The sequence below is a fragment of the Entelurus aequoreus genome, linkage group LG22, assembly GCF_033978785.1.
Source record: "Entelurus aequoreus isolate RoL-2023_Sb linkage group LG22, RoL_Eaeq_v1.1, whole genome shotgun sequence".
Taxonomy (NCBI): domain Eukaryota; kingdom Metazoa; phylum Chordata; class Actinopteri; order Syngnathiformes; family Syngnathidae; genus Entelurus; species Entelurus aequoreus.
In genome coordinates, this window is record NC_084752.1 from 3,441,458 (window position 1) to 3,469,295 (window position 27,838).

General features: G+C 37.9%; 1 protein-coding gene across 6 annotated transcripts in view; it reads left to right on the forward strand.

The window, feature by feature from the left end:
* The window catches only part of LOC133639491 (endophilin-A1-like), a 109,054-nt gene extending 100,482 nt beyond the window's left edge, over nucleotides 1-8,572 (forward strand). For 5 of the 6 annotated variants that reach the window (XM_062032815.1, XM_062032810.1, XM_062032811.1 and 2 more), the window contains 2 exons: nucleotides 2,299-2,310; nucleotides 7,199-8,572. In XM_062032815.1, the coding sequence (XP_061888799.1) occupies nucleotides 2,299-2,310; nucleotides 7,199-7,395 (209 nt within the window). In that variant the 3' untranslated portion in view covers nucleotides 7,396-8,572. The remainder of the gene's footprint in view (nucleotides 1-2,298; nucleotides 2,311-7,198) is intronic. The other variant, XM_062032812.1, reaches the window with a different exon arrangement.
* Nucleotides 8,573-27,838: the final 19,266 nt, after the last annotated feature.

The following is a 27,838-nucleotide window of genomic DNA, read 5'->3' on the forward strand; positions in this document are numbered from 1 at the left end:
ATACAGATATATACATATTATATATATACACATATTATATATACACATATATATATATATATACATATATATACACACATACATATATATACATATTATATATACACATATACTGTATATACATATACATATATATACATACATATGTAATATATATGTTAAATCAACAAAACAAAGCAATGCAAGAAACAGAATAAAGGTTGGCCGTTAGCTTAATGCTAACACACAATGGATGATCCCATTGTCATGCTAACGGTACTTGGCAATCTTTTGTACAAACATTTAACAAATGAAATTTAAAGTGAACAAAAGTGACATAAAACGTGCGTATTTCCACTTATAGTCACCAAACTCTTTGGAAACAAACTTTGTGGTACGAGGCTATCAAAGTAACATTTTAAAGCAAATAACCTAGTCAATGTTTATGGAACGTGATTGGCAGCACAAATATCGCCTGCAAAGTGAACAAGATATATTTTCTTTTTTCAAAACGTTTTAATTGTGGCCGCCCGCCACAAGTAAATGTAATGTTTGGCAAACACTGACTTTAGTTTGTTGTGATGTTTCCTTCTTATTTTGTTCCCCGGTCATCTTTTATTCATCCCTTTTCAATTCAAACTCGGCGACGTAAAATATATAAATCTCCTTTTCAAAATGTAGAGTGGGGAAGGGATACATGTGTGTATACATATGTATACATGTGTGTATATACATATGTATACATACATGTCTACGTACATGTATACATACCATACCAACTTTATTTATAAAGCCCTTTAAAAACAACATACATTTTTACATATGTATACATAGGTATACATGTATGTATACATAGGTATACATGTATGTATACATATGTATACATAGGTATACATGTATGTATACATATGTATACATAGGTATACATGTATGTATACATATGTATACATAGGTATACATGTATGTATACATATGTATACATGTTTTACAATATGTATGTATACACACATGTATACATGTATGTATACATACATGTATACATGTATGTATACATACATGTATATGTATGTATACATACATGTATATGTATGTATACATACATGTATATGTATGTATACATATATGTATGTATACATACATGTATACATACATGTGTATATATGTATGTATACATACATGTATACGTATGTATACATGTATGTATACATACATATGTATACATACATATGTATACATACATATGTATACATACATGTAGGGCTGCAACAACTAATTGATTAAATCGATTAAAATCGATTATAAAAATAGTTGCCGATTAATTTAGTCATCGATTCGTTGGATCTATGCTATGCGCATGCGCAGAAGCTTTTTTTTTTTTAATAAACCTTTATTTATAATCTGCAACATTTACAAACAGCTGAGAAACAATAATCAAAATAAGTATGGTGCCAGTATGCTGTTTTTTTTTCAATAAAATACTGTAAAGGATAGAAATGTAGTTTGTCTCTTTTATCCGATTATTAATCGATTAATCGAAGTAATAATCGACAGATTAATTGATTATCAAATTAATCGTTAGTTGCAGCCCTGCATACATGTATACATACATATATACATATGTATTCATGGCCCCCGTTCCTGGGTGGATCTCATGCGAGAGGGTTATCATTTTGCATGCAGTCTTCTGAAAATGATGGAAAGCGCAACTCTCTACATAGCAACTCACTTAAAATCTCATTTGTTAAACGTTTGTACAAAAGATTGCCAAGTTCCGTTAGCATGACAATGGGATCATCCATTGTGTGTTAGCATTAAGCTAACGGCCAACCTTTATTCTGTTTGTTGCATTGCTTTGTTTTGTTGATTTAACATATATATTACTTTCATGTGTACATTATTGTACTTTGTGTTTTACAGTCATGTCATCAATATATATCAAACAACCTCTAGGTCATTTTATGATATTTAACACTCTACCGCCATCTGGCCCCAATTTGCCACGTGTCATGTGTCAGGCCATATGAATGCCCGCCACAAGTAAGTTGATGTATGGGAGACACTCACTTTTGTGTGTTGGGTCGTACTTATTTTTGTAACCCGTTTTTTTTGCTTTATTCATCCATTTTCAATCCAAATTCAGGAATGTACTCCACATCAAATGCTATCTTCAGGTTAGCTTAGCATAACCAATTTTCTGGCCAAAATGTCAAACTACACGTTTTTAATAATCATCATGTGTCTAACTTTACCTCCTTGCTGATGTTTTCTGTCTTTTTTTTTTCTTCCCCCTTGTTGCCGCCGCATCCTCGTGTCCTGCAGCCCGGTCACCAGGTGAGCTCTCCAGTCACGTGACCTCTCTTAATCCCTTAGTAGAGTGTTTTACTTGTTTTAAGTGTTTTGCTCCTAAGTGATGTCAGTAAGATATTACAGCTTGTTGCTGAGATTTGATGAGCTATATTGAGTAAAACATGCTTGAAACTAGAATATCAACTGTTGTGTCATCAACACTCACAAGTAGAAAACTACTTTTTTTAAGTAATCATTTCTTACTTCAAGCATGAATTTAAAAAATCATGACTTTGACACAATTGTGTCTCATAATTAAAACAGATGACAGCCAAATGGACTTTGCTGTTTTATTTCCAATGAAACAATAGAAAATAGGTACTCATATAGTAGTACAGTTGGCACAGTACAGTAAACTGACAGTTAATATTTAAACATTTAACATTTCAAACAATTTTGAACAGAAATAGTTCATGCACATTCAGGTAAATTCTTCAAAATTACAATTAAAAATTAAAGCTGCAAGCAGCGTTGATCGGGTCCGCATTTTGGCAGGTGCTAGTCCTAATTAGATCGCAATTTCCGCCAGTCCTGATGTGTGTAAAAAGTTTGGTGAGTTTTGAAGTATTTTAAGGCGGTCAAACTACAGCTCAAAGAGGCAAAAATGAGTGTTTTTATGAAACTTTTGTTTTGAAGGGGTGATTGCCAACTTCCTGTTGATTTTTGCTGAAGGATGTCAGTGTATGCTGTAAGTCAGACCTACATAGAGGTATTTGTTGCATGTCTCTACGATATTCGTACTGGGAGTTAGAGGAAGTTGTCGGTGTTTTTTTCCTTGGTGCTGCGGCACAGTGGTTCTTTTCTTTGAAGGCTCGTAAAATCAAAACGGTAGCACGAATCAAAAACGCCGTCGTCAACTTTTAATCAGAAGGGTTCAATCCCTCTCCTGTGGCAGTTTGGAGCCGAAACGACAAACGCGCTCAGAGTAGATCATGTTTAATGTTTGGTGACCGTTATGTACAAAAATGTAGTTTTGAAGGGGTGATATCAAACTTCCTGTTTTTTGCTGAAGGATGTCAATCTATGAAATGTAGGTCTAGGTGAGACTTACATAGAGGTATTTGTTTCATGTCTCTAAGACGTTCTTACCGAAAGTTACAAGCAGTTTTGTCAGAGTTTTCCTAATGCCGAGCGCATATCATTATGTCAAGATAATGGCACTAGCATTTACTTCATTTAAGAATATTTTTCAACATATTGAGCAAAAAGGTCTCTCTTTTTTTCTTCTAAGAAAAGTGCACTTGTTATTAGTGAGAATATACTTAGTTTAAGGTATTTTTGGTTCATTGAGGTTAGCTAATTAGGGACCGAGTCCCTTTGGGACAGAGGATCCTATTGTATTTCTAGCGTTTTATTATTATTATTATACCGCCACCTCTTTAAGCTGTAATTTGATCCCCTTAACATGCTTCAAAACTCACCAAATTGGACACACACATCAGGACTGGCGAAAATTGCAATCTAATCAAAAAAACCAAACCCCAAAACTCAAAATTGCGCTCTAGCGCCCCCTAGGAAGAAAACACAGACAAAACTGCCTCTAACTCCCAGTAGGAATGTCGTAGAGACATGAAACAAAAACCTCCATGTAGGTCTCACTTAGACCTAGATTTCATACACTGACAACCCCCAGCAAAAATCAACAGGAAGTTTGCAATTCCCCCTTCAAAACAAAAGTTGAGTAAAAAGTCACCTTTTTTCAAACATTATCTCCTTTGAGCGCGTTTGTCGTGTCGGCTTCAAATTAGCACAGGAGAGAGATTGAACCCTTCTGATTAAAAGTTGATGAGTTTTAATTACTGCTCCGGTTTGGATTTTATGAGCCCTCAAAGTCGGTCCCGTCCATCGCTGCCTGCAGCTTTATCCGCATGTACCCTGTATAAAGGACTCCCTGGGGGAGTCCTTTGTACAGGGACAAAGGACACTTTTGAAATTGTAAGGTTTTATTATTCTTTTTTCTTTATTATTCTTCCGCAGCTTTGCGCACTACTTCGCCCCCCTTAACATGCTTCAAAACTCACCAAATTTTACACACACATAGAAAAACGATGACACAACACTTTAACCCCCACAACCTAACCCCAAAAATCAAAATTGCGCTCTAGCGCCCCCTAGGAAGGAACACAAAAGTAACTGCCTGTAACTCCCACTAGGAAGGGCGTAGAGACATGAAACAAAAACCTGTATGTAGGTCTCACTTAGACCTACAATTCATAATGACACATCCTCGGGCAAAAACCAACAGGAAGTTGGCAATTTCCCCTTCAAGACAAAAAATGCCTAAAAACACTAATTTTTGCGTCTTTGAGCTGTAATTTGACCCCCTTAAAATACTTCAAAACTCACCAAACTTTTCACACACATCGGGACTGGTAGAAATTGCGATCTAAAAAAAAAACGAACCTCAAAACTCAAAATTGCGTGCAATTTTGAATAAAACAGACAAAACTGCTTCTCAGAGGAAAACACAGACAAAACTGCTTGTAACTTCCGGTAGGAACGTTTTAGAGACATGATACAAAAACCTCTACGTAGGTCTCACTTAGACCTACATTTCATAGATTGACATCCTTCAGCAAAAATCAACAGGAAGTTTGCTATCCCTCCTTCAAAACAAATGTTTTGTTTAATCCGGTCACCAAACATCAAACATTATCTCCTCTGAGCGCGTTTGTCGTTTCGGCTTCAAACTACTACAGGAGAGAGATTGAACCCTTCTGATTAAAAGTTGACGACGGCGTTTTGGAAGGTGCTACCGTTTTGATTTTACGAGCCTTCAAAGACCCGCAGCACTGATGCTTCTCCGCTGCCTATAATGACAACGTGAAATGGAATTGTTTCTTTTTTGTCCTCAAAATTCTACACACAATACCCTATAATGACAACGTGAAATGGATCCGCTGCTGTGATTTTACGCGCCTTCAAAGAAAACAACCACTGTGCCGCAGCACCTAGGAAAAAAACACAGACACAACTTCCTCTAACTCCCAGTACGAATATCGTAGAGACACGAAACAAAAACCTCTATGTAGGTCTCACGCAGGACTACCACTGGACAAAAGTATTGGGACACCTAGGACTAGCACCAGCCAAAATTGCGTGCAATTTTGGAATAAAACAGAGACAAAATTGCTTCTCAGAGGAAAACACAAGACAAAACTGCTTGTAACTTCCGATAGGAACGTTTTAAACAAAAACCTCCACGTAGGTCTCACTTAGACCTACATTTCATAGATTGACATCCTTCAGCAAAAATCAACAGGAAGTTTGATATCCCCACTTCAAAACAAAACATTTTTAAAAAGCGGTCACGAAACATCAAACTTTATCTCCTCTGAGCGCGTTTGTCGTTTCGGCTTCAAACTACTACAGGAGAGAGATTGAACCCTTCTGATTAAAAGTTGACGAAAGCGTTTTGATAAGTGCTACGGTTTTGATTTTACGAGCCTTCAAAGACCCGCTGCGCTGATGCTGCTCCGCTGCCGCAGCACCTAGGAGACAAAACTGCTTGTAACTTCCGGTAGGAACGTCTTAGAGACATGAAACAAAAACCTCTATGTAGGTCTCACTTAGACCTACATTTCATAGATTGACATCCTTCATCAAAAATCAACAGGAAGTTTGCAATCTCCCCTTCAACACTACATTTTTGTAAAAAACGGTCACCAAACATCAAACATTATCTCCTCTGAGCACGTTTGTCGTTTCGGCTTCAAACTGCTACAGGAGAGAGATTGAACCCTTCTGATTAAAAGTTGACGAAAGCGTTTTGATAAGCGCTACGGTTTTGATTTTACGAGCCTTCAGAGACCCGCTGCGCTGATGCTGCTACGCTGCCGCAGCACCTAGGAAACAAAACTGCTTGTAACTTCCGGTAGGAACGTCTTAGAGACATGAAACAAAAACCTCTATGTAGGTCTCACTTAGACCTACATTTCATAGATTGACATCCTTCAGCAAAAATCAACAGGAAGTTTGCAATCTCCCCTTCAACACTACATTTTTGTAAAAAAACGGTCACCAAACATCAAACTATCTCCTCTGAGCGCGTTTGTCGTTTCGGCTTCAAACTACTACAGGAGAGAGATTGAACCCTTCTGATTAAAAGCTGACGAAAGCGTTTTGATAAGTGCTACGGTTTTGATTTTACGAGCCTTCAAAGACCCGCTGCGCTGATGCTGCTCCGCTGCCGCAGCACCTAGGAAACAAAGCTGCTTGTAACTTCCGGTAGGAACGTCTTAGAGACATGAAACAAAAACCTCTATGTAGGTCTCACTTAGACCTACATTTCATAGATTGACATCCTTCAGCAAAAATCAACAGGAAGTTTGCAATCTCCCCTTCAACACTACATTTTTGTAAAAAAACGGTCACCAAACATCAAACATTATCTCCTCTGAGCGCGTTTGTCGTTTCGTCTTCAAACTACTACAGGAGAGAGATTGAACCCTTCTGATTAAAAGTTGTGTGAATTAGGGAATTATATTTATATAGCGCTTTTTCTCTAGTGACTCAAAGCGCTTTACATAGTGAAACCCAATATGTAAGTTACATTTAAACCAGTGTGGGTGGCACTGGGAGCAGGTGGGTAAAGTGTCTCGCCCAAGGACACAACGGCAGTGACTAGGATGGCGGAAGCGGGGATCGAACCTGGAACCCTCAAGTTGCTGGCACGGCCACTCTACCAACCGAGCTATACCGCCCCTAAAGTTGACGAAAGCGTTTTGATAAGTGCTACGGTTTTGATTTTACGAGCCTTCAAAGAAAAGAACCACTAGTTTTTTCTTGTTTTTGAACACTGACTTTTCGCAGTGTGTGCGCGAAACTCATTGGTACTTTAACTTAACTAATCCCCGCGTTGATTTCCCGGCAGCGCCCATGGACCAGCCGTGCTGCCGCGCGCTCTACGACTTCGACCCGGAGAACGAGGGCGAGCTGGGCTTCAAGGAGGGCGACATCATCACCTTGACCAACAAGATCGATGACAACTGGTACGAGGGGATGCTGCACGGCAACTCGGGCTTCTTCCCCATCAACTACGTGGACATTCTGGTGCCGCTGCCGCACTAGAGCGACCACCTCGCCAAAATGCCGACTGGGAAAAAAAAATCTAAATCCCCCCCCCCCCCCCCCCGTTATGACCTCCCGATTTAACCTAACGGCCACTCGGCTTTAGAGGCGTCCAAACTGCTGCGTGCATAACTTAGTAGGCCAGCGTCCAAGCGTTCTGATGACGGCAAAAAAAAAAAAAAAAATCAGCATAGACATGGTAGCCACGCCCCCTCCTTCCATTCATCCTCTCTCCGTTTCTCCGTTCAATTTCTGCATCGCACTTCGTACTTTGTGAACGTCACCGCAGTAGCTAGAACTTTCTCCACATAACGTGCGCGATGTTTGTTAGCTAAGCATGATCCAAGTTTTTTTTTGTTTGTTTTGTTTGTTGTTGTCGGTTAGCTTTAACATTCCTGGCGATTTGGTGTCAAAACGGCGTCCAGACACCAAAATGAGCAGACAAAAGCTGCTTTTTTTGCTGGTTTCACTGGTAAAGCGAGTCCCGTGACTGTGTGATGTTCCACGTCTGAGCCGATGATTCGTGAAGTGATGATTTTGGGGGAAGAACACGTCAAAGACGACGGCGCGTCCATTCCGTACCATTTTTTTTTCCTTCCCTTTTTTTAAAAAATCCGCAAATTGTGTGCAAAATGGTCGTTGTGTCGTGATTATCTAACGTGTAGAGCTCGGCTTTTTTTTAATCCCTCGCTCTGCGCCGGGATTTGTTAGTTTTCTGCTGCATCCTCACTCGTCCGATGAGTATTATCGTAGTTTAGCTGGTCGGAAGGAGTTAAAAAAACGAACAAAAAAAAACCCCCCTAAAAACAAAACAGCGGCCATTTACTGGGCAGAGTGAGACCTCTTTTGTTTTTGTCTTGACTGTGAGATATTAACCCTTTCATATCATCCTTGTAGCTACTGGTAATAAAACTACGTGACAAGTAAGTCAAATATTCCCTTCTTGTAGGACTGTTGTGCTTATGGGATGTCGGTGGAATTATCCGATACGATAAAGCGATCATTTGCTCGGAAAAGCTGAAGAACAAAACTGACCGTGTCGTATCTTGCTGTCAAAAAGACGTCGGATTGAAGCCTAGAATTATTCATCCACTGGCCAAATGTTGGAAAGACATTTTAACCGTAGCCAATCAGACGAACCTTTGTTGTATTTCTTGGAAATGTCATGTGCATATGTATACATATATACATGTATACATACATATATGTATACATACATATATGCTATATATACTGTATGTATACATATATACGTATATGTATACATGTATATATGTATACGTATATGTGTATATGTATACGTATATGTATACGTATATGTGTATATGTATATATGTATACGTATATATATATGTATACGTGTATACGTATATATGTATACGTATATGTGTATACGTATATACGTATACGTGTATACGTATACATGTATACGTGTACATGTATACACGTATATACGTATACGTGTATATGTATACGTATATTTGTATACGTGTATACGTATATGTGTATATGTGTATACATATATACGTATACATATATACGTATACATGTATACGTATATATGTATACGTATATATGTATACATGTATACATATACATGTATACGTATATGTATGTATTGTATATGTATACATGTATTGTATATGTATGTATTGTATACGTATATATGTATACATGTATTGTATATGTATGTATGGTATACGTATATATGTATACTTGTATACGTATATATGTATACGTATATATGTATACATGTATGCGTATATATGTATACGTATATATGTATACATGTATGCGTATGTATGTATACGTATATATGTATACGTATATATGTATATGTATACATGTATGCGTATGTATGTATACGTATATATGTATACGTATATATGTATATGTATACATGTATGCGTATGTATGTATACGTATATATGTATACGTATATATGTATACGTATATATGTATATGTATACATGTATACGTATATATGTATACGTGTATACGTATATATGTATACGTGTATACGTATATATGTATACGTATATATGTATACATGTATACGTATATATGTATACATATACATGTATATATGTATACATATACATGTATATATGTATACGTATATATGTATACGTATACATGTATATATGTATACGTATACATGTATATATGTATACGTATACATGTATATATGTATACGTATACATGTATATATGTATACGTATATATGTATACGTATACGTATATATGTATACGTATACATGTATATATGTATACGTATACATGTATATATGTATACGTATATATGTATACATATATATGTATACGTATATATGTATACGTATACATGTATATATGTATACGTATATATGTATACGTATATATGTATACGTATACACGTATACGTATATATGTATACGTATATATGTATACGTATACATGTATATATGTATACGTATATATGTATACATGTATATATGTATACGTATATATGTATATATGTATACGTATATATGTATACATGTATACGTATATATGTATACATGTATACGTATATATGTATACATGTATACGTATACATGTATTGTATATGTATGTATTGTATTGTATACATGTATATATCTGTACATGTATATATGTGTACATGTAAACTTGTATATATGTATACATGTATATATGTGTATGTATATATGTGTACGTATATATGTATACGTATATATATGTACGTGTATATGTGTACGTGTATATATGTATATGTATACATATATACGTATATCTGTAAACTGTATATGTATACGTGTATATATGTATACGTAAATTTGGCCAAGGTCTGAATAATGCTAGGCTTTGTTGTCAACTTTGTACTCGTTGTGACGGTAACATGTTGCGGGCAGGAATCGTCTGTGCATATTTACAATCCCCCTAACTGACCTTTGACCTGTTGCATTCCTATTCCCGTGTTACTAATGTATCCTCAAGCGCATGCGAGTAAATCGTGAACCACGGAAGAGGGAGCCAATACCGACGGGGAAGAAGAGTAAAGTACGTAGCGCTAGCTTTGAGAAGTCTTCTTGTCCCGTTCCGATTAAAACGGCTCATCTCTTTTTTCCCGTGAGGCGTCGCTATTGTTTAGCTTGTCTTGCCAGGCCACGCCCCCTTAAAGGATGCCGGCTGCTCCGCCCATTTTTTTCCAGAGCGTTGACGTACAAAATGGACACGTGTGTGTGTGAGAGAGAGAGAGAGAGAGAGAGACAGTCTGTGTTTATTTTACGCATCTTTTCTTTTGAAGGGGAAGCACAACTGTCAGTATATTTTGTTGGCTAAAAATAAAGAGGTTGTTATTTTTTGAAAAGGAATTATTTTCCCTGTTTTTTTCTCTGTCACTTTTTTAAAAGAATACAACGTGTGTATCTTTGCCCTCAATGAGGACTGCTGTACAGCTTTGGTGTGTGTTTTCTTTTCACCAGGAGTGTGTGAGTGTGTTTGGTGGCTCATCTACAATATCAACGTACCTTATTTTTGTTACCGTGACACCATTATATATAGATGTGTGTGTATATATATATATGAAGACCAGGATAATATACGGAAAGAAGAGATTCTCTGTGCTGCACATGATTGTTTTCTTTCTCTCTGTTTAACTTCACTCTGAAAGAGGAGTGTATGCTTGATGTGAAGACAATGTGATCAAAGTCAATGTCATTTATTCCAATAAATACTGACAAATGCTGATTAGCATACTGACCTCCTTACAAATGTCAAATGGGGAGAATTTTAGGATGAAAAATCCAATGTGTGAAACTACATATGTATACAAACTACATATATATGTATGTATGTATGTATATATACATACATACATACATACATATGTGTATGTATATACAGTATATATGTAAATATATATATATATATGTATGTATACACACATGTATACATGTGTGTATACATGTGTGTATACATGTGTGTGTATACATGTATGTATACATACATGTATACGTATGCATGTATACGTATGTATACGTATGTATACATGTGTGTGTATACATGTGTGTATACATACATGTATACGTATGCATGTATACGTATGCATGTATACGTATGTATACGTATGCATGTATACGTATGTATACGTATGCATGTATACGTATGTATACACACGTGTATACGTATGTATACACACGTGTATACGTATGTATACACACGTGTATATGTATGTATACACACATGTATACGTATGTATACACACGTGTATACGTATGTATACACACGTGTATACGTATGTATACACGTGTATACGTATGTATACACGTGTATACGTATGTATACACACGTGTATACGTATGTATACACACGTGTATACGTATGTATACACACGTGTATACGTATGTATACACACGTGTATACGTATGTATACACACGTGTATACGTATGTATACACACGTGTATACGTATGTATACACACGTGTATATGTATGTATACACACGTGTACGTATGTATACACACGTGTACGTATGTATACACACGTGTACGTATGTATACACGCGTGTATACGTATGTATACACGCGTGTATACGTATGTATACACGCGTGTATACGTATGTATACACACGGGTATACGTATGTATACACACGTGTATACGTATGTATACACACGTGTATACGTATGTATACTGTTGCGTCGACAGCTCTTCCTCCCAAGGAAGTCAAAGTCTGCTGTCCACTCCCAAGTTCTTTTAATGGCAAATATGCTGATGTTAAATTGACCACCAAAAGCAGTAGTTGGTATTTCGTTGTTTATTGTCAAAGCTTTGGCAATAATGAGACCAATCCAGCACCCAAGCGTTCCCTAGCCCGGTCCAGATCGGTCTAGCTCGGTCTCCCCTGTGCTTGTTATCTCAGGAATGTTATGGCAGTCTCAACAGCGCTCTGCCTGTCTACTCAAGGACACTCGAATCCAAGCACTTTGTACCACACGAGACATTAGCTGATGTAAATATGACTATAGGAGTTTTTAGAAAGAAGTAACACTTAAATATGGATATATGGAAAATATCTCGTTCCATCACTCCCCCTTTAAGATCTTCTTATAAGATCTTTTACTACTAGTTAAACACTTCTAAAGCACGCCCCACATTAAAGTAGGTGCTGTTTTTTTTTTCTTTGAGCAAGCTAGCAATAAAACAACAGCTTATTTACATGGGAGATAGATGGAGGGAGTCCACGTCAATGTCGTCATGGTCAGGGAAGTAAACCAACAATTCTCGAAAGTCTTAAAGTTACCACTTTGCTAGACCCCCTTTAGTGACACTTAGCCCAAGGGGCGATAAAGCAACCGCATGAGGCTATGATGGCCAAAAAAAAACAAAAAAAACAACTCAGAATGGAGACCAAGACAGAATTAATTAGGTCAGTCCACCTGCCTAATGTGTCCCTAGACAGGGCCTGGAGGCCCTTTAAGGCCCTCTGAACTGAGCCATCGGGGGTAGTGTTGTTAGGAATGAAGGTACAGCATTGGTCACCAAACATTGCACACACTCCTTCTTCCTTGGCTAGGATGCGGTCAAGGGCTATGCGGTTCTGGATGGCCATGAGGGAGGTCGGGGCAAGTTGTTCAACAAGTCCCTCAACGGCATCACGAGTCAGGTTGGTTAGTCTCAACGGCGGCGGGGAGTTAGAGAGGCCGCTGAAACAGGAGTTCCAAGGGGTGTTAATTTGGTGAGTGGGGTCACCAGTCTAACCATAGCACAAAGCCCAACGGCTGACGTTGGGATTCTAATGTACAATCTGTGCTTCCCACAACACCAGAATAAGTCAGCTCGTGCCTAAGGGCCTATCCTAGAGCCATCTATCAGTGTGGTGCACCAGTAATGGTTGATGTCACCCAATTTGTTGGGGGACGGAGAGGGTCCTGTAATTTGAAAACGCGTGTAATTCAGCTTTTGGGCCACAAAGGGAAGAAGTCGGGTGGCATTGTCAACAGGAGGGTACACATGTCAGTCAACTTAAAAGGGGCGGGGTAAGTGTGGGAAAAGGGACGTCCAGCGGAAGAAGCAACACAGTCACCCAGGTTTTGGCATCCACCTGAGCCACAGGTTGTCTGCACCCGCTCCTAAGGTCAAAGGTCAAAGTTACCAGGCCTTCGGTGGTGATGTCATTAGCATGCACGGATGTGAGCCTTTGAAACACCACCGAGGTGGGGTGGTACTTTAGGTGCTACAGAGGGTGTAGAGGTAGTTAACGCCCTCTCAAGGACATTAATTTTAATAATTCCTTTAGCGTCTGTATCAGTCAGGTCAAGCCCCAAAACAACATAAAAGGGAAGATGGGCACAACTTACCAGAGTATGTTGTCTGCATCCGACACCAATGGTTCAGGGTTGAGTCGTAACAAATATAGAGGTTATTACCATGGTAATAGCTATTGTGTCCCCCGTAATTAATCACACTGCGCAGGTCAAAAAATAAGTCTTGCTATCCCCTTTGACCCAGTCTATTTAAAGTCCGCTGTATGTTCTTAGACACTTGTCAGTCACTGTCGTCAGGAAGGATGAACTGAGACACAAAGACAGTAGAACACGCCCAAGGGATAAACGGGGATAAACATCAGACTTTTCACTTAATGTAACGACACAGATAGTTATGCTGCAAACAAGCAAGAAAAACTAAGAAACATTTAGCATACTGGATTGGTCTCACACAAGGATATACAATATAGAAGTTGAAAAGAGTAATGTAGGTAGAAAATCTCTCTCGTCTCCTGGGCTGAGGGGCAGATGTTGTGGCGATGTCAGCAATGACATCCCCTGGTGATCTGTCAGGTTCTTCAGCTGTAGTGCAGAGGGAGAGGTGGTACCAGGTGTCCCCTCCACCAGCCAGTCGAAGGGCGTGGGACGTCCGTTCCACGACCTTGAAGGGACCAGTCCACCTGAGCTCCGTCCACTTGCGTTTGACGACCTTGATCTTGACCCTCTCAGCGGGCGGAAGGGAATCTGTACAGAAGAACTGGCACACAAATTCTGCAATTTTTTGTGTAAAATACCATTTTGGTTTTACGCTGAGTCCTCCTTCCATGGGGGGCTGCTGGTCCTGTGAATGGCTGACCTGTATGCAGCTCATAGGGTGAAAAACTCAAAGGGCGGTAAAACAGTTTTATTCACGGACCTTCGAATGATCATTAACGCTAATTGCAACATGTCAATCCAATTAAATTTGGTCTGTGCACAGATTTTAGCCAATTAGTTTTTTATGTTCTGGTCCATCCTTTCAACCTTGCCTTGGGACTCAGGATGGTACCCCAAACCTGTGTTCTAGTCCGAAAGCCTTTTCGACCAAGGCTAAGTGAGTATATTTTTTTTTTTAAATGGTTGCCGTTGTCTGACCTAATCTTTTTGGGGAAACCATGTCGGGGTACAAGGTCATCCACAAGTCATTTAATTACTGATATTGCATCCTCTTTTGGGGTTGTTGTTGATTCCGGCCAACCACTGTGATTGTCAACACAAGTCAGTACGTACCTTTTCCCTTGTACCGTATTGATCATATCAGTGAAATAAAAGACTATACCTGGTTCACACTCACCTCCTCCATATTCTAAATTTGATCTACTAAACTACTATCGATGTGTAATATCGTTATTTTTAAATTAAAATTAGTTATAACTTCTTACCCACGGTAAAAACGTTAAAACTATGGAATGTGTCAGAGTCGGATGATTGTCGATTTTGTTCCAAGGAGTCTGTATCCACCCTCACTCACCCCCTTCTGTTTCTGAAAAAAGGACTGTGTTAGTCATACTATCACTTTCAGAAACATCTAAGAAAAAGGTCAGCTAATAGTCAAGTAGCGGAGGGCAGGTCATGTTTGAGGTCAATGATTGTCTCTTTAGCCTCTATGGTCCACTGGGGGGTGTTGTTAGGGTAGGGGACCCCTTAGCAATATCACAATTAACTCAAACTCAACTAAACCCTAGCTTTTATGTAACTTATTCAATATGGTGAAAGTAACAAATATGCTTATATTTATATTGTCACCAATACTAGAAAAATACTACCCTTGTGGCGAATGCTTTAGCAATAGTATTTTGAAATTCTACCACACCTGGTAGCCCCAATAATTCATTAAGTCAAGCTCATGTTGTAGACAGTTGAATGATGCGGACACGTTTGTTACTGAATACTTTCTATCAGACTTCTGCCATGGTAACTTTGTGTATGTAATGAGCAACTATAATTATTTGATATGCTTGAATGTGTAATGTGTCGTTTTAGCTCAGCTGTTGTGTAGCTGCTAGCTCCTCGTAGCCTACAGGTGTCTAAAGTGCAGCCCATAGTTATGTGTTTAACATAACCATGGGCTAAACCTAAACAATTGAAAATGTGGTATTTGGGTGTCGGTGTAATGTTTGGCAGCTACGCCGTGTCTTATCATTGGACCTAAGTTCTTTGGTTTTGTAGGCGAGACAGAGAGCAAGGGAACAATGTGGGACACAATTGTGTCCATCTTATACCATGCTAGCTGTTGCAAAGATAGGTCAACATGAGCAGCCACACCTTGAGTTCCAACATATATAAATAATCATAACATATGGCGAGTCGGGTGGCAGAACACACGGAAGCATCTCAGTCAGTCAGGGTTTTCACCGTTAGAGCCATTCCTGTTGTTTCAGGCTGTGGTATGCTTGGTAGTGGTGTCGCAGCTGGGTGGTTCAGCCGTCAGGTAACACCAGGAATGTTCCTTCTTTGCGATTTGAATGTCAGGGTACAGTCTGTAAAGGAGGTCCAGCAATCTGAACCGGAAGTGGTTTGGTGACAGTTAACCTTCTTGTGACCCCAGCGAAGCCTTCGACCTTTAAAGAGGAAGCACACAGTTTTTTTGGTACCTCTGCATTCAGAATCGAATGGGTGGCTGATAAAATTGTCCGTTGACACTCATGTCCAGCAGGGGTCCTGTCGGTACTTCCTGCTGCGGCTCCTGATGTGGGCGTCCTCTTACACGCCTTCGTGTTCGTTTGTTGGCACGACGGAACCTTTCCTGTTCGGAAATGTTCGGACAGTCACTACTCCAGTGACCAGGCTGGTCACAGCCGAAACAGTGTCTACCCCAGACCGGCTTTGAAGCATCGTGTTGTCCACCACCCGAGTCCAACCGCACGTCTGTTGAGGATTCTTTCCTCCACCTGTTGGAACTCAAAAGCAAGGTCACCCACTGCTGAATATACCCTAGCTGATCTTTGACCTTTTGGTTCTTTTAACCTTTTATCTTCAGCGATCTGTAATTTAAGTAGTCGTTTCCTTGTTGCTCTGTCATTAGCCCTATTTTGCATCTAATTATTCCTATTGATTTCTTCCCATTTCACTCAAACAACTAAACAAACAAACAAACTTGCAGCTAACCACAATCAACAGCATACCATTTACGAATACCTTCATTTGTCACTTTCTCATCTTTCTTTCACTTTCGTTTTCCTTTACAAACAACCTCCTGTTCCCTAACTCTTCCTTACACTTCGCACAATGTTTGTATTTTCTGTTCTCCTAGAAACCATTCACGTAACGTAAGGTTATAAACATCCTTTTCCCCTATTGTTAATGTCATTTGTCAAAAATGTCTGCCGTAGGAAAATGGACAGACGTGTAGAAGGGGTTAATTTTCGGAGGCAAGATCAATCTTAGAGGGGGCGTGTTAATACCTCCTTCTCTTGTCACTGCAGTAGGGGGCGGTGTCAGTCAAAGTCTGGGCGGGTCGTTTGAATTGTCTTGCGCATGCGCGGCAGACAAAAAACCAATCAGTTCATTCTGTCATTAATCATTGTTTCTTTTGCTGCATTTCGTTTTTCCACGTAATCCCCGTTTACTTTTATCATACGCCAAACTCTTAAATTCTCTCCCTGAGTGTTCCATTTTCACCAGCGCACACACACACACACACACACACACACACACACACACACACACACACACACACACACACACACACACACACACACACACACACGAGCGCGCGTAAGCACTCCCACTCACACACTCACACTCAGCAGCACACTCTCTGCGTTTCACTTTACCATAAAACTTCCAGTTACTTTTTTTTAATTTATTTTTTATTTTATTTTACCAGACGTTTGAGTTCACGACTTTTCGAGTATTGTAAACTCCCTCTTAACCCTTTCAAGGAACGTTCTCCTTTTTTTTTTCTCCTTTTTTTTTTTTTTCTCTACCTGCTAGTTCCATTGTCGACAACCGTCCATTCAATTGATCATTGAACGGTAGCCAATCATCACATTTTGCCCCGCCGCCATCACATTTCTGTTTGTCACACTCCAAGGCCATTGTGTCTATATTTTCTTAATTCTAGTGCCCTCAACGCAAAGGGATCTCCCAACCCGGTTCCTTAGTTTTAGTGTCTTATCACACTGGGATCTATCAACCCGCTTCTTTAGTTTTAGTGTCTTATCACACTGGGATCTATCAACCCGCTTCCTTAGTTTTAGTGTCTTATCACACTGGGATCTATCAACCCGCTTCTTTAGTTTTAGTGTCTTATCACACTGGGATCTATCAACCCGCTTCCTTAGTTTTAGTGTCTTATCACACTGGGATCTATCAACCCGCTTCTTTAGTTTTAGTGTCTTATCACACTGGGATCTATCAACCCGCTTCCTTAGTTTTAGTGTCTTATCACACTGGGATCTATCAACCCGCTTCTTTAGTTTTAGTGTCTTATCACACTGGGATCTATCAACCCGCTTCCTTAGTTTTAGTGTCTTATCACACTGGGATCTATCAACCCGCTTGCTCTTTTAGGCGGCGACCAACTACCCAGGGTGAGCCACACCCAACTATTAGTTCACTCGTCAATGAAACTGCCCGTCACGGTAATCGAGACACAATGCCGTGAGTTGACCACTTATTTACAATTTAAATGCAATGGCAGGCTCGGCAAAAATGCAATCAATCTATCGAAATCACAACTCTGCGTCTGGGGTACAATATAGTGTTTGACTTACAGACTTCAGGACAGACTCCTAACGCAGATTTTATCTAAAAAGAAAGGTTCTGCTCACCTTGAATTGGCCAATTGAGTCTGTCCAGAAGATTGCAAGAAGTCATCGATCAACAGCGTGCCATCTCGGACGAAGCCCCCAAATTGTTGCGTCGACAGCTCTTCCTCCCAAGGAAGTCAAAGTCTGCTGTCCACTCCCAAGTTCTTTTAATGGCAAATATGCTGATGTTAAATTGACCACCAAAAGCAGTAGTTGGTATTTCGTTGTTTATTGTCAAAGCTTTGGCAATAATGAGACCAATCCAGCACCCAAGCGTTCCCTAGCCCGGTCCAGATCGGTCTAGCTCGGTCTCCCCTGTGCTTGTTATCTCAGGAATGTTATGGCAGTCTCAACAGCGCTCTGCCTGTCTACTCAAGGACACTCGAATCCAAGCACTTTGTACCACACGAGACATTAGCTGATGTAAATATGACTATAGGAGTTTTTAGAAAGAAGTAACACTTAAATATGGATATATGGAAAATATCTCGTTCCATCAATACACACGTGTATACGTATGTATACACACGTGTATACATATGTGTACAGGCGTGTATACATACGTGTATACATACGTATACATGAGTATACATACATGTATGTATACATGAGTATACATACATTTGTATACATACATGTGTATACATACATATGTATCCATGTATACATACATGTATGTATACACACGTGTATACATATGTATACACGTGTGTATACTTATGTATACACGCATGTATACATGTGTATACACGCATGTATACATATGTATACATGTGTATACACGTGTATACACGTGTATACACATGTATACACATGTATACATATGTATACATGTGTATATACACATGTATACATGCGTGTATACATAAGTATACACACGTGTATACATATGTATACACGTGTGTATACATACATGTATGTATACATGGATACATATGTATGTATACACATGTATGTATACACATGTATGTATACTCATGTATACATACATGTATGTATACTCATGTATACGTATGTATACACGTATGTATACACGCCTGTACACATATGTATACATGTGTATACATATGTATACACGTGTGTATACATACGTATACACGTGTGTATACATACGTATACACGTGTGTATACATACATATGTATCCATACATGTATGTATACATATGTATGTATACATATATGTGCCTGCTTCCTGTAGTCTTGGTGAAGTGTACGCAGATGCTGCCAAACACACGGCGGCCTCGCAGAAACCCGGGAGTCCTTGTGGACCTGCTTTACCAGGATGACCCGCCCCGCCGGCTGCTCCCTGCGACCCTCGCTCGCCTGGTGGGCCGCCTCGAGTCACGCCATCAACACCTGGAGGACCTGAGGGTGTGAGGACAGTGCTGGTAAGTTACAGTCCTACATTACATAACTGGAATGTTCTTTTCACCAGCACTCACCTTGGATTCCGTGAAGTCCTGGTGGTCCTTGATGAGGTTTACCTGGCTCTCCTCTCTCACCCTTGGCTCCTCTCTTTCCTGACCACAACAAGAAAGAGAACAGATCCTTCAAGCAAGCACAGGTTGGTGATCACATTCATTATTTGTATTGTTGCCAGCAATCGGAGTGTTGCTGGTTACTGGGGTTCAATTCCCACCTTCTACCTTCCTAGTCACGTCCGTTGTGTCCTTGGGCAAGACACTTTACCCTTTGCCTCTGATGGCTGCTGGTAGCGCCTTGCATGGCAGCTCCCGCCATCAGTGTGTGAATGTGTGTGTGAATGGGTAAATGTGGAAATACTGTCAAAGCGCTTTGAGTACCTTGAAGGTAGAAAAGCGCTATACAAGTACAACCCATTTATCATTTATTTATCATTATTGTGCTAAGGAAACATATGCATACATATACATATGTATGTACATACATATGTATGTACATACATATGTATGTACATACATATGTATGTACATACATATGTATGTACATACATATGTATGTACATACATATGTATGTACATACATATGTATGTTCATAAATACATACATATGTATGTACATACATATGTATGTTCATACATATGTATGTTCATAATTACATACATATGTATGTTCATACATACATGCATATGTATGTATGTTCATAAATGCATACATATGTATGTTTATACATACATACATGCATACATATATATGTTCATACATACATATGTATGTATGTTCATACATATGTTCATACATACATACATATGTTCATACATATGTATGTTCATACATACGTATGTATGTTCATACATACGTATGTATGTTCATACATACGTATGTATGTTCATACATACGTATGTATGTTCATACATACGTATGTATGTTCATACATACAAACATATATATGTATGTTTATACATACATACATACATACATATGTATGTTCATACATACACATGTATGTTCATACATACATGTGTATGTTCATACATACATGTGTATGTTCATACATACATATGTATGTTCATACATGCATACATATGTATGTTCATACATACATATGTATGTTCAAACATACATATGTATGTTCATACATACATATGTTCATACATACATATGTATGTTCATACATACATATGTATGTTCATACATGCATATGTATGTTCATACATACGTATGTATGTTCATACATACGTATGTATGTTCATACATACGTATGTATGTTCATACATACGTATGTATGTTCATACATACGTATGTATGTTCATACATACGTATGTATGTTCATGCATACATACATACATACATATGTATGTTTATACATACAAACATATATATGTATGTTTATACATACATACATATGTATGTTCTTACATACATATGTATGTTCATACATACATGTGTATGTTCATACATACATATGTATGTTCATACATGCATACATATGTATGTTCATACATACATACATATGTATGTTCAAACATACATATGTATGTTCATAAATACATACATATGTTCATACATACATATGTTCATACATACATATGTATGTTCATACATACATATGTATGTTCATACATGCATATGTATGTTCATACATACGTATGTATGTTCATACATACGTATGTATGTTCATACATACATACGTATGTATGTTTATACATACAAACATATATATGTATGTTTATACATACATACATACATATGTATGTTCATACATACATATGTATGTTCATACATACATGTGTATGTTCATACATACATATGTATGTTCATACATACATACATACATACATATGTATGTTCATACATGCATACATATGTATGTTCATACATACATACATATGTATGTTCAAACATACATATGTATGTTCAAACATACATACATATGTATGTTCAAAAATACATACATATGTATGTTCAAACATACATACATATGTATGTTCAAACATACATACATATGTATGTTCATACATACATACATACATATGTATGTTCATACATACATACATACATATGTATGTTCATACATACATATGTATGTTCATACATACATACATATGTATGTTCAAACATACATACATATGTATGTTCAAACATACATACATATGTATGTTCAAACATACATACATATGTATGTTCATACATATGTATGTTCAAACATACATACATACATATGTATGTTCATACATACATACATACATACATATGTATGTATGTATGTATGTATGAACATACATATGTATGTATGTTTGAACATACATATGTATGAACATACATATGTATGTATGTTTGAACATACATATGTATGTATGTTTGAACATACATATGTATGTATGTTTGAACATACATATGTATGTATGTTTGAACATACATATGTATGTATGTTTGAACATACATATGTATGTATGTTTGAACATACATATGTATGTTTGAACATACATATGTATGTATGTATGAACATACATATGTATGCATGTATGAACATACATATGTATGTATGTATGAACATACATATGTATGTATGAACATGCATACATAGATCCATATGTATGTTCATACATACATACATATGTATGTTCATACATACATATGTATGTTCATACATACATACATATGTATGTTTATGCATACATACATACATTTGTATGTTCATACATACATACATTTGTATGTTCATACATACATACATTTGTATGTTAATACATACATACATACATTTGTATGTTCATACATACATATGTATGGTCATACATACATATGTATGTTCATACATACATACATACATAGATACATATGTATGTTCATACATACATACATTTGTATGTTCATACATACATATGTATGGTCATACATACATATGTATGTTCATACATACATACATACATAGATACATATGTATGTTCATACATAACTGGAATGTTCTTTTCACCAGCACTCACCTTGGATTCCGTGAAGTCCTGGTGGTCCTTGATGAGGTTTACCTGGCTCTCCTCTCTCACCCTTGGCTCCTCTCTTTCCTGACCACAACAAGAAAGAGAACAGATCCTTCAAGCAAGCACAGGTTGGTGATCACATTCATTATTTGTTATTGTGCTAAGGAAACATATGCATACATATACATATGTATGTACATACATAGATACATATGTATGTTCATAAATACATACATATGTATGTTTATACATACATACATGCATACTGTTGGAAGCATATCCATATTTAAGTGTTACTTCTTTCTAAAAACTCCTATAGTCATATTTACATCAGCTAATGTCTCGTGTGGTACAAAGTGCTTGGATTCGAGTGTCCTTGGTTAGAGTCAGAGCGCTGTCTTTGTTGAGACTGCCATTACATTCCTAAGATAAGGAGCACAGCTAGACTGGGGAAACAGCAGGTGGGGGGGACAGGAGAAGGAGGAAGTAGACAGGAGTTCCGGGGTTTTGGTAGACCGATCTGTACCGGGCTAGGGAACGCTTGGGTGCTGGGTTGGTCTCACACAAGGATATACAATATAGAAGTTGAAAAGAGTAATGTAGGTAGAAAATCTCTCTCGTCTCCTGGGCTGAGGGGCAGATGTTGTGGCGATGTCAGCAATGACATCCCCTGGTGATCTGTCAGGTTCTTCAGCTGTAGTGCAGAGGGAGAGGTGGTACCAGGTGTCCCCTCCACCAGCCAGTCGAAGGGCGTGGGACGTCCGTTCCACGACCTTGAAGGGACCAGTCCACTTGCGTTTGATGACCTTGATCTTGACCCTCTCAGCGGGCGGAAGGGAATCTGTACAGAAGAACTGGCACACAAATTCTGCAATTTTTTGTGTAAAATACCATTTTGGTTTTACGCTGAGTCCTCCTTCCATGGGGGAGGGGGGGCTGCTGGTCCTGTGAATGGCTGACCTGTATGCAGCTCATAGGGTGGAAAACTCTAAGGGCGGTAAAACAGTTTTATTCACGGACCTTCGAATGATCATTAACGCTAATTGCAACATGTCAATCCAATTAAATTTGGTCTGTGCACAGATTTTAGCCAATTAGTTTTTAATGTTCTGGTCCATCCTTTCAACCTTGCCTTGGGACTCAGGATGGTATCCCAAACCTGTGTTCTAGTCCGAAAGCCTTTTCGACCAAGGCTAAGTGAGTATTTTTTTAATGGTTGCCGTTGTCTGACCTAATCTTTTTGGGTAAACCATGTCGGGGTACTAGGTCATTCACAAGTAATTTAATTACTGATATTGCATCCTCTTTTGGGGTTGTTGTTGCTTCCGGCCAACCACTGTGATTGTCAACACAAGTCAGTACGTACCTTTTCCCTTGTACCGTATTGATCATATCAGTGAAATCAAAGACATGGTTCACCCTCACCTCCTCCATATTCTAAATTTGATCTACTAAACTACTATCGATGTGTAAAATCGTTATTTTCAAATTAAAATTAGTTATAACTTCTTACCCACGGTAAGAACGTAAAAACTATGGAATGTGTCAGAGTCGGATGATTGTCGATTTTGTTCCAAGGAGTCTGTATCCACCCTCACTCACCCCCTTCTGTTTCTGAAAAAAGGACTGTGTTAGTCATACTATCACTTTCAGAAACATCTAAGAAAAAGGTCAGCTAATAGTCAAGTAGCGGAGGGCAGGTCATGTTTGAGGTCAATGATTGTCTCTTTAGCCTCTATGGTCCACTGGGGGGTGTTAATTTGGTGAGTGGGGTCACCAGTCTAACCATAGCACAAAGCCCAACGGCTGACGTCAGGATTCTAATGTACAATCTGTGCTCCCCACAACACCAGAATAAGTCAGCTCGTGCCTAAGGGCCTATCCTAGAGCCATCTATCAGTGTGGTGCACCAGTAACGGTTGATGTCACCCAATTTGTTGGGGGACGGAGAGGGTCCTGTAATTTGAAAACGCGTGTAATTCAGCTTTTGGGCCACAAAGGGAAGAAGTCGGGTGGCATTGTCAACAGGAGGGTACACATGTCAGTCAACTTAAAAGGGGCGGGGTAAGTGTGGGAAAAGGGACGTCCAGCGGAAGAAGCAACACAGTCACCCAGGTTTTGGCATCCACCTGAGCCACAGGTTGTCTGCACCCGCTCCTAAGGTCAAAGGTCAAAGTTACCAGGCCTTCGGTGGTGATGTCATTAGCACTCACAGATGTGAGCCTTTGAAACACCACCGAGGTGGGGTGGTACTTTAGGTGCTACAGAGGGTGTAGAGGTAGTTAACGCCCTCTCAAGGACATTAATTTTAATAATTCCTTTAGCGTCTGTATCAGTCAGGTCAACCCCCGAAACAACATAAAATGGACGATGGGCACAACTTACCAGAGTATGTTGTCTGCATCCGACACCAATGGTTCAGGGTTGAGTCATAACAAATATAGAGGTTATTACCACGGTAATTAATCTCACTGCACAGGTCAAAAATAAGTCTTGCTATCCCCTTTGACCCAGTCTATTTAAAGTCCGCTGTATGTTCTTAGACACTTGTGATTTAGGGCTATATAGATAAACATTGATTGATTGATGGTTGATGGTTGATTATATGACCAAAATGAACTTATTTCATTTATTCATTCATTTTCTATCGCACTCATAGTTTTATTCCATTTTGCATCTAATTATTCCTATTGATTTCTTCCCATTTCACTCAAACAACTAAACAAACAAATAAACAAACTTGCAGCTAACCATCAATCAGCAGCATACCATTTACGAATACCTTCATTTGTCACTTTCTCATCTTTCCTTCACTTTCGTTTTCCTTTACAAACAACCTGTCTGCCGTAGGAAAATGGACAGACGTGTAGAAGGGGTTCATTTTCGGAGGCAAGATTAATCTTAGAGGGGACGTGTTAATACCTCCTTCTCTTGTCACTGCAGTAGGGGGCGGTGTCAGTCAAAGTCTGGGCGGGTCGTTTGAATTGTCTTGCGCATGCGCGGCAGACAAAAAACCAATCAGTCTCTTCTGACATTAATCATTGTTTCTTTTGCTGCATTTCGTTTTTTTCCACGTAATCCTCGTTTACTTTTATAGTACCAAACTCTTAAATTCTCTCCCTGAGTGTTCCATTTTCACCAGCGCACACACACACACTCACACACACACACGAGCATGCGTAAGCACTCCCGCTTGTTCATACATACATACATATGTATGTTTATACATACATACATACATACATATGTATGTTCATACATACATATGTATGTTCATACATACATACATATGTATGTTCAAACATACATACATATGTTCAAACATACATACATATGTATGTTCAAACATACATATGTATGTATGTTCAAACATACATACATATGTTCAAACATACATACATATGTATGTTCAAACATACATACATATGTATGTTCATACATACATACATACATACATATGTATGTTTGAACATACATATGTATGTATGTTCAAACATACATACATATGTATGTTCATACATACATACATACATATGTATATTCATACATATGTATGTATGTCCATACATACATATGTATGTTCATACATACATATGTATGTTCATACATACATATGTATGTTCAAACATACATACATATGTATGTTCAAACATACATACATTTGTATGTTCAAACATACATACATATGTATGTTCATACATACATACATACATATGTATGTTCATACATACATACATATGTATGTTCATACATACATACATACATACATATGTATGTTCATACATACATATATATGTTCATACATACATACATACATATATATGTTCAAACATACATACATACATATGTATGTTCAAACATACATATGTATGTTCAAACATACATATGTATGTTCAAACATACATATGTATGTTCGAACATACATACATATGTATGTTCAAACATACATACATATGCATGTTCATACATACATACATACATACATACATACATACATATGCATGTTCATACATACATACATACATACATATGTATGTTCATTCATTACATACATATGTATGTTCATACATACATACATATGTATATTCATACATACAAACATACATATGTATGTTCATACATAACTGGAATGTTCTTTTCACCAGCACTCACCTTGGATTCCGTGAAGTCCTGGTGGTCCTTGATGAGGTTTACCTGGCTCTCCTCTCTCACCCTTGGCTCCTCTCTTTCCTGACCACAACAAGAAAGAGAACAGATCCTTCAAGCAAGCACAGGTTGGTGATCACATTCATTATTTGTTATTGTGCTAAGGAAACATATGCATACATATACATATGTATGTACATACATATGTATATGTATGTACATACATATGTATGTTCATAAATACATACATATGTATGTACATACATATGTATGTTCATAAATACATACATATGTATGTACATACATACATACATGCATATGTATGTATGTACATACATATGTATGTTCATAAATACATACATATGTATGTACATACATATGTATGTTCATAAATACATACATATGTATGTACATACATACATACATGCATATGTATGTATGTACATACATATGTATGTTCATAAATACATACATATGTATGTTTATACATACATACATGCATACATATGTATGTTCATACATACATATGTATGTTTATACATACATACATACATATGTATGTTCAAACATACATACATATGTATGTTCAAACATACATACATATGTATGTTCAAACATACATACATATGTATGTATGAACATATGTATGTATGTTCAAACATACATAAATATGTATGTTCAAACATACATACATATGTATGTTCAAACATACATACATATGTATGTTCAAACATACATACATATGTATGTTCATACATACATATGTATGTTCATACATACATATGTATGTTCATACATACATACATACATATGTATGTTCATACATACATATGTATGTTCATACATACATATGTATGTT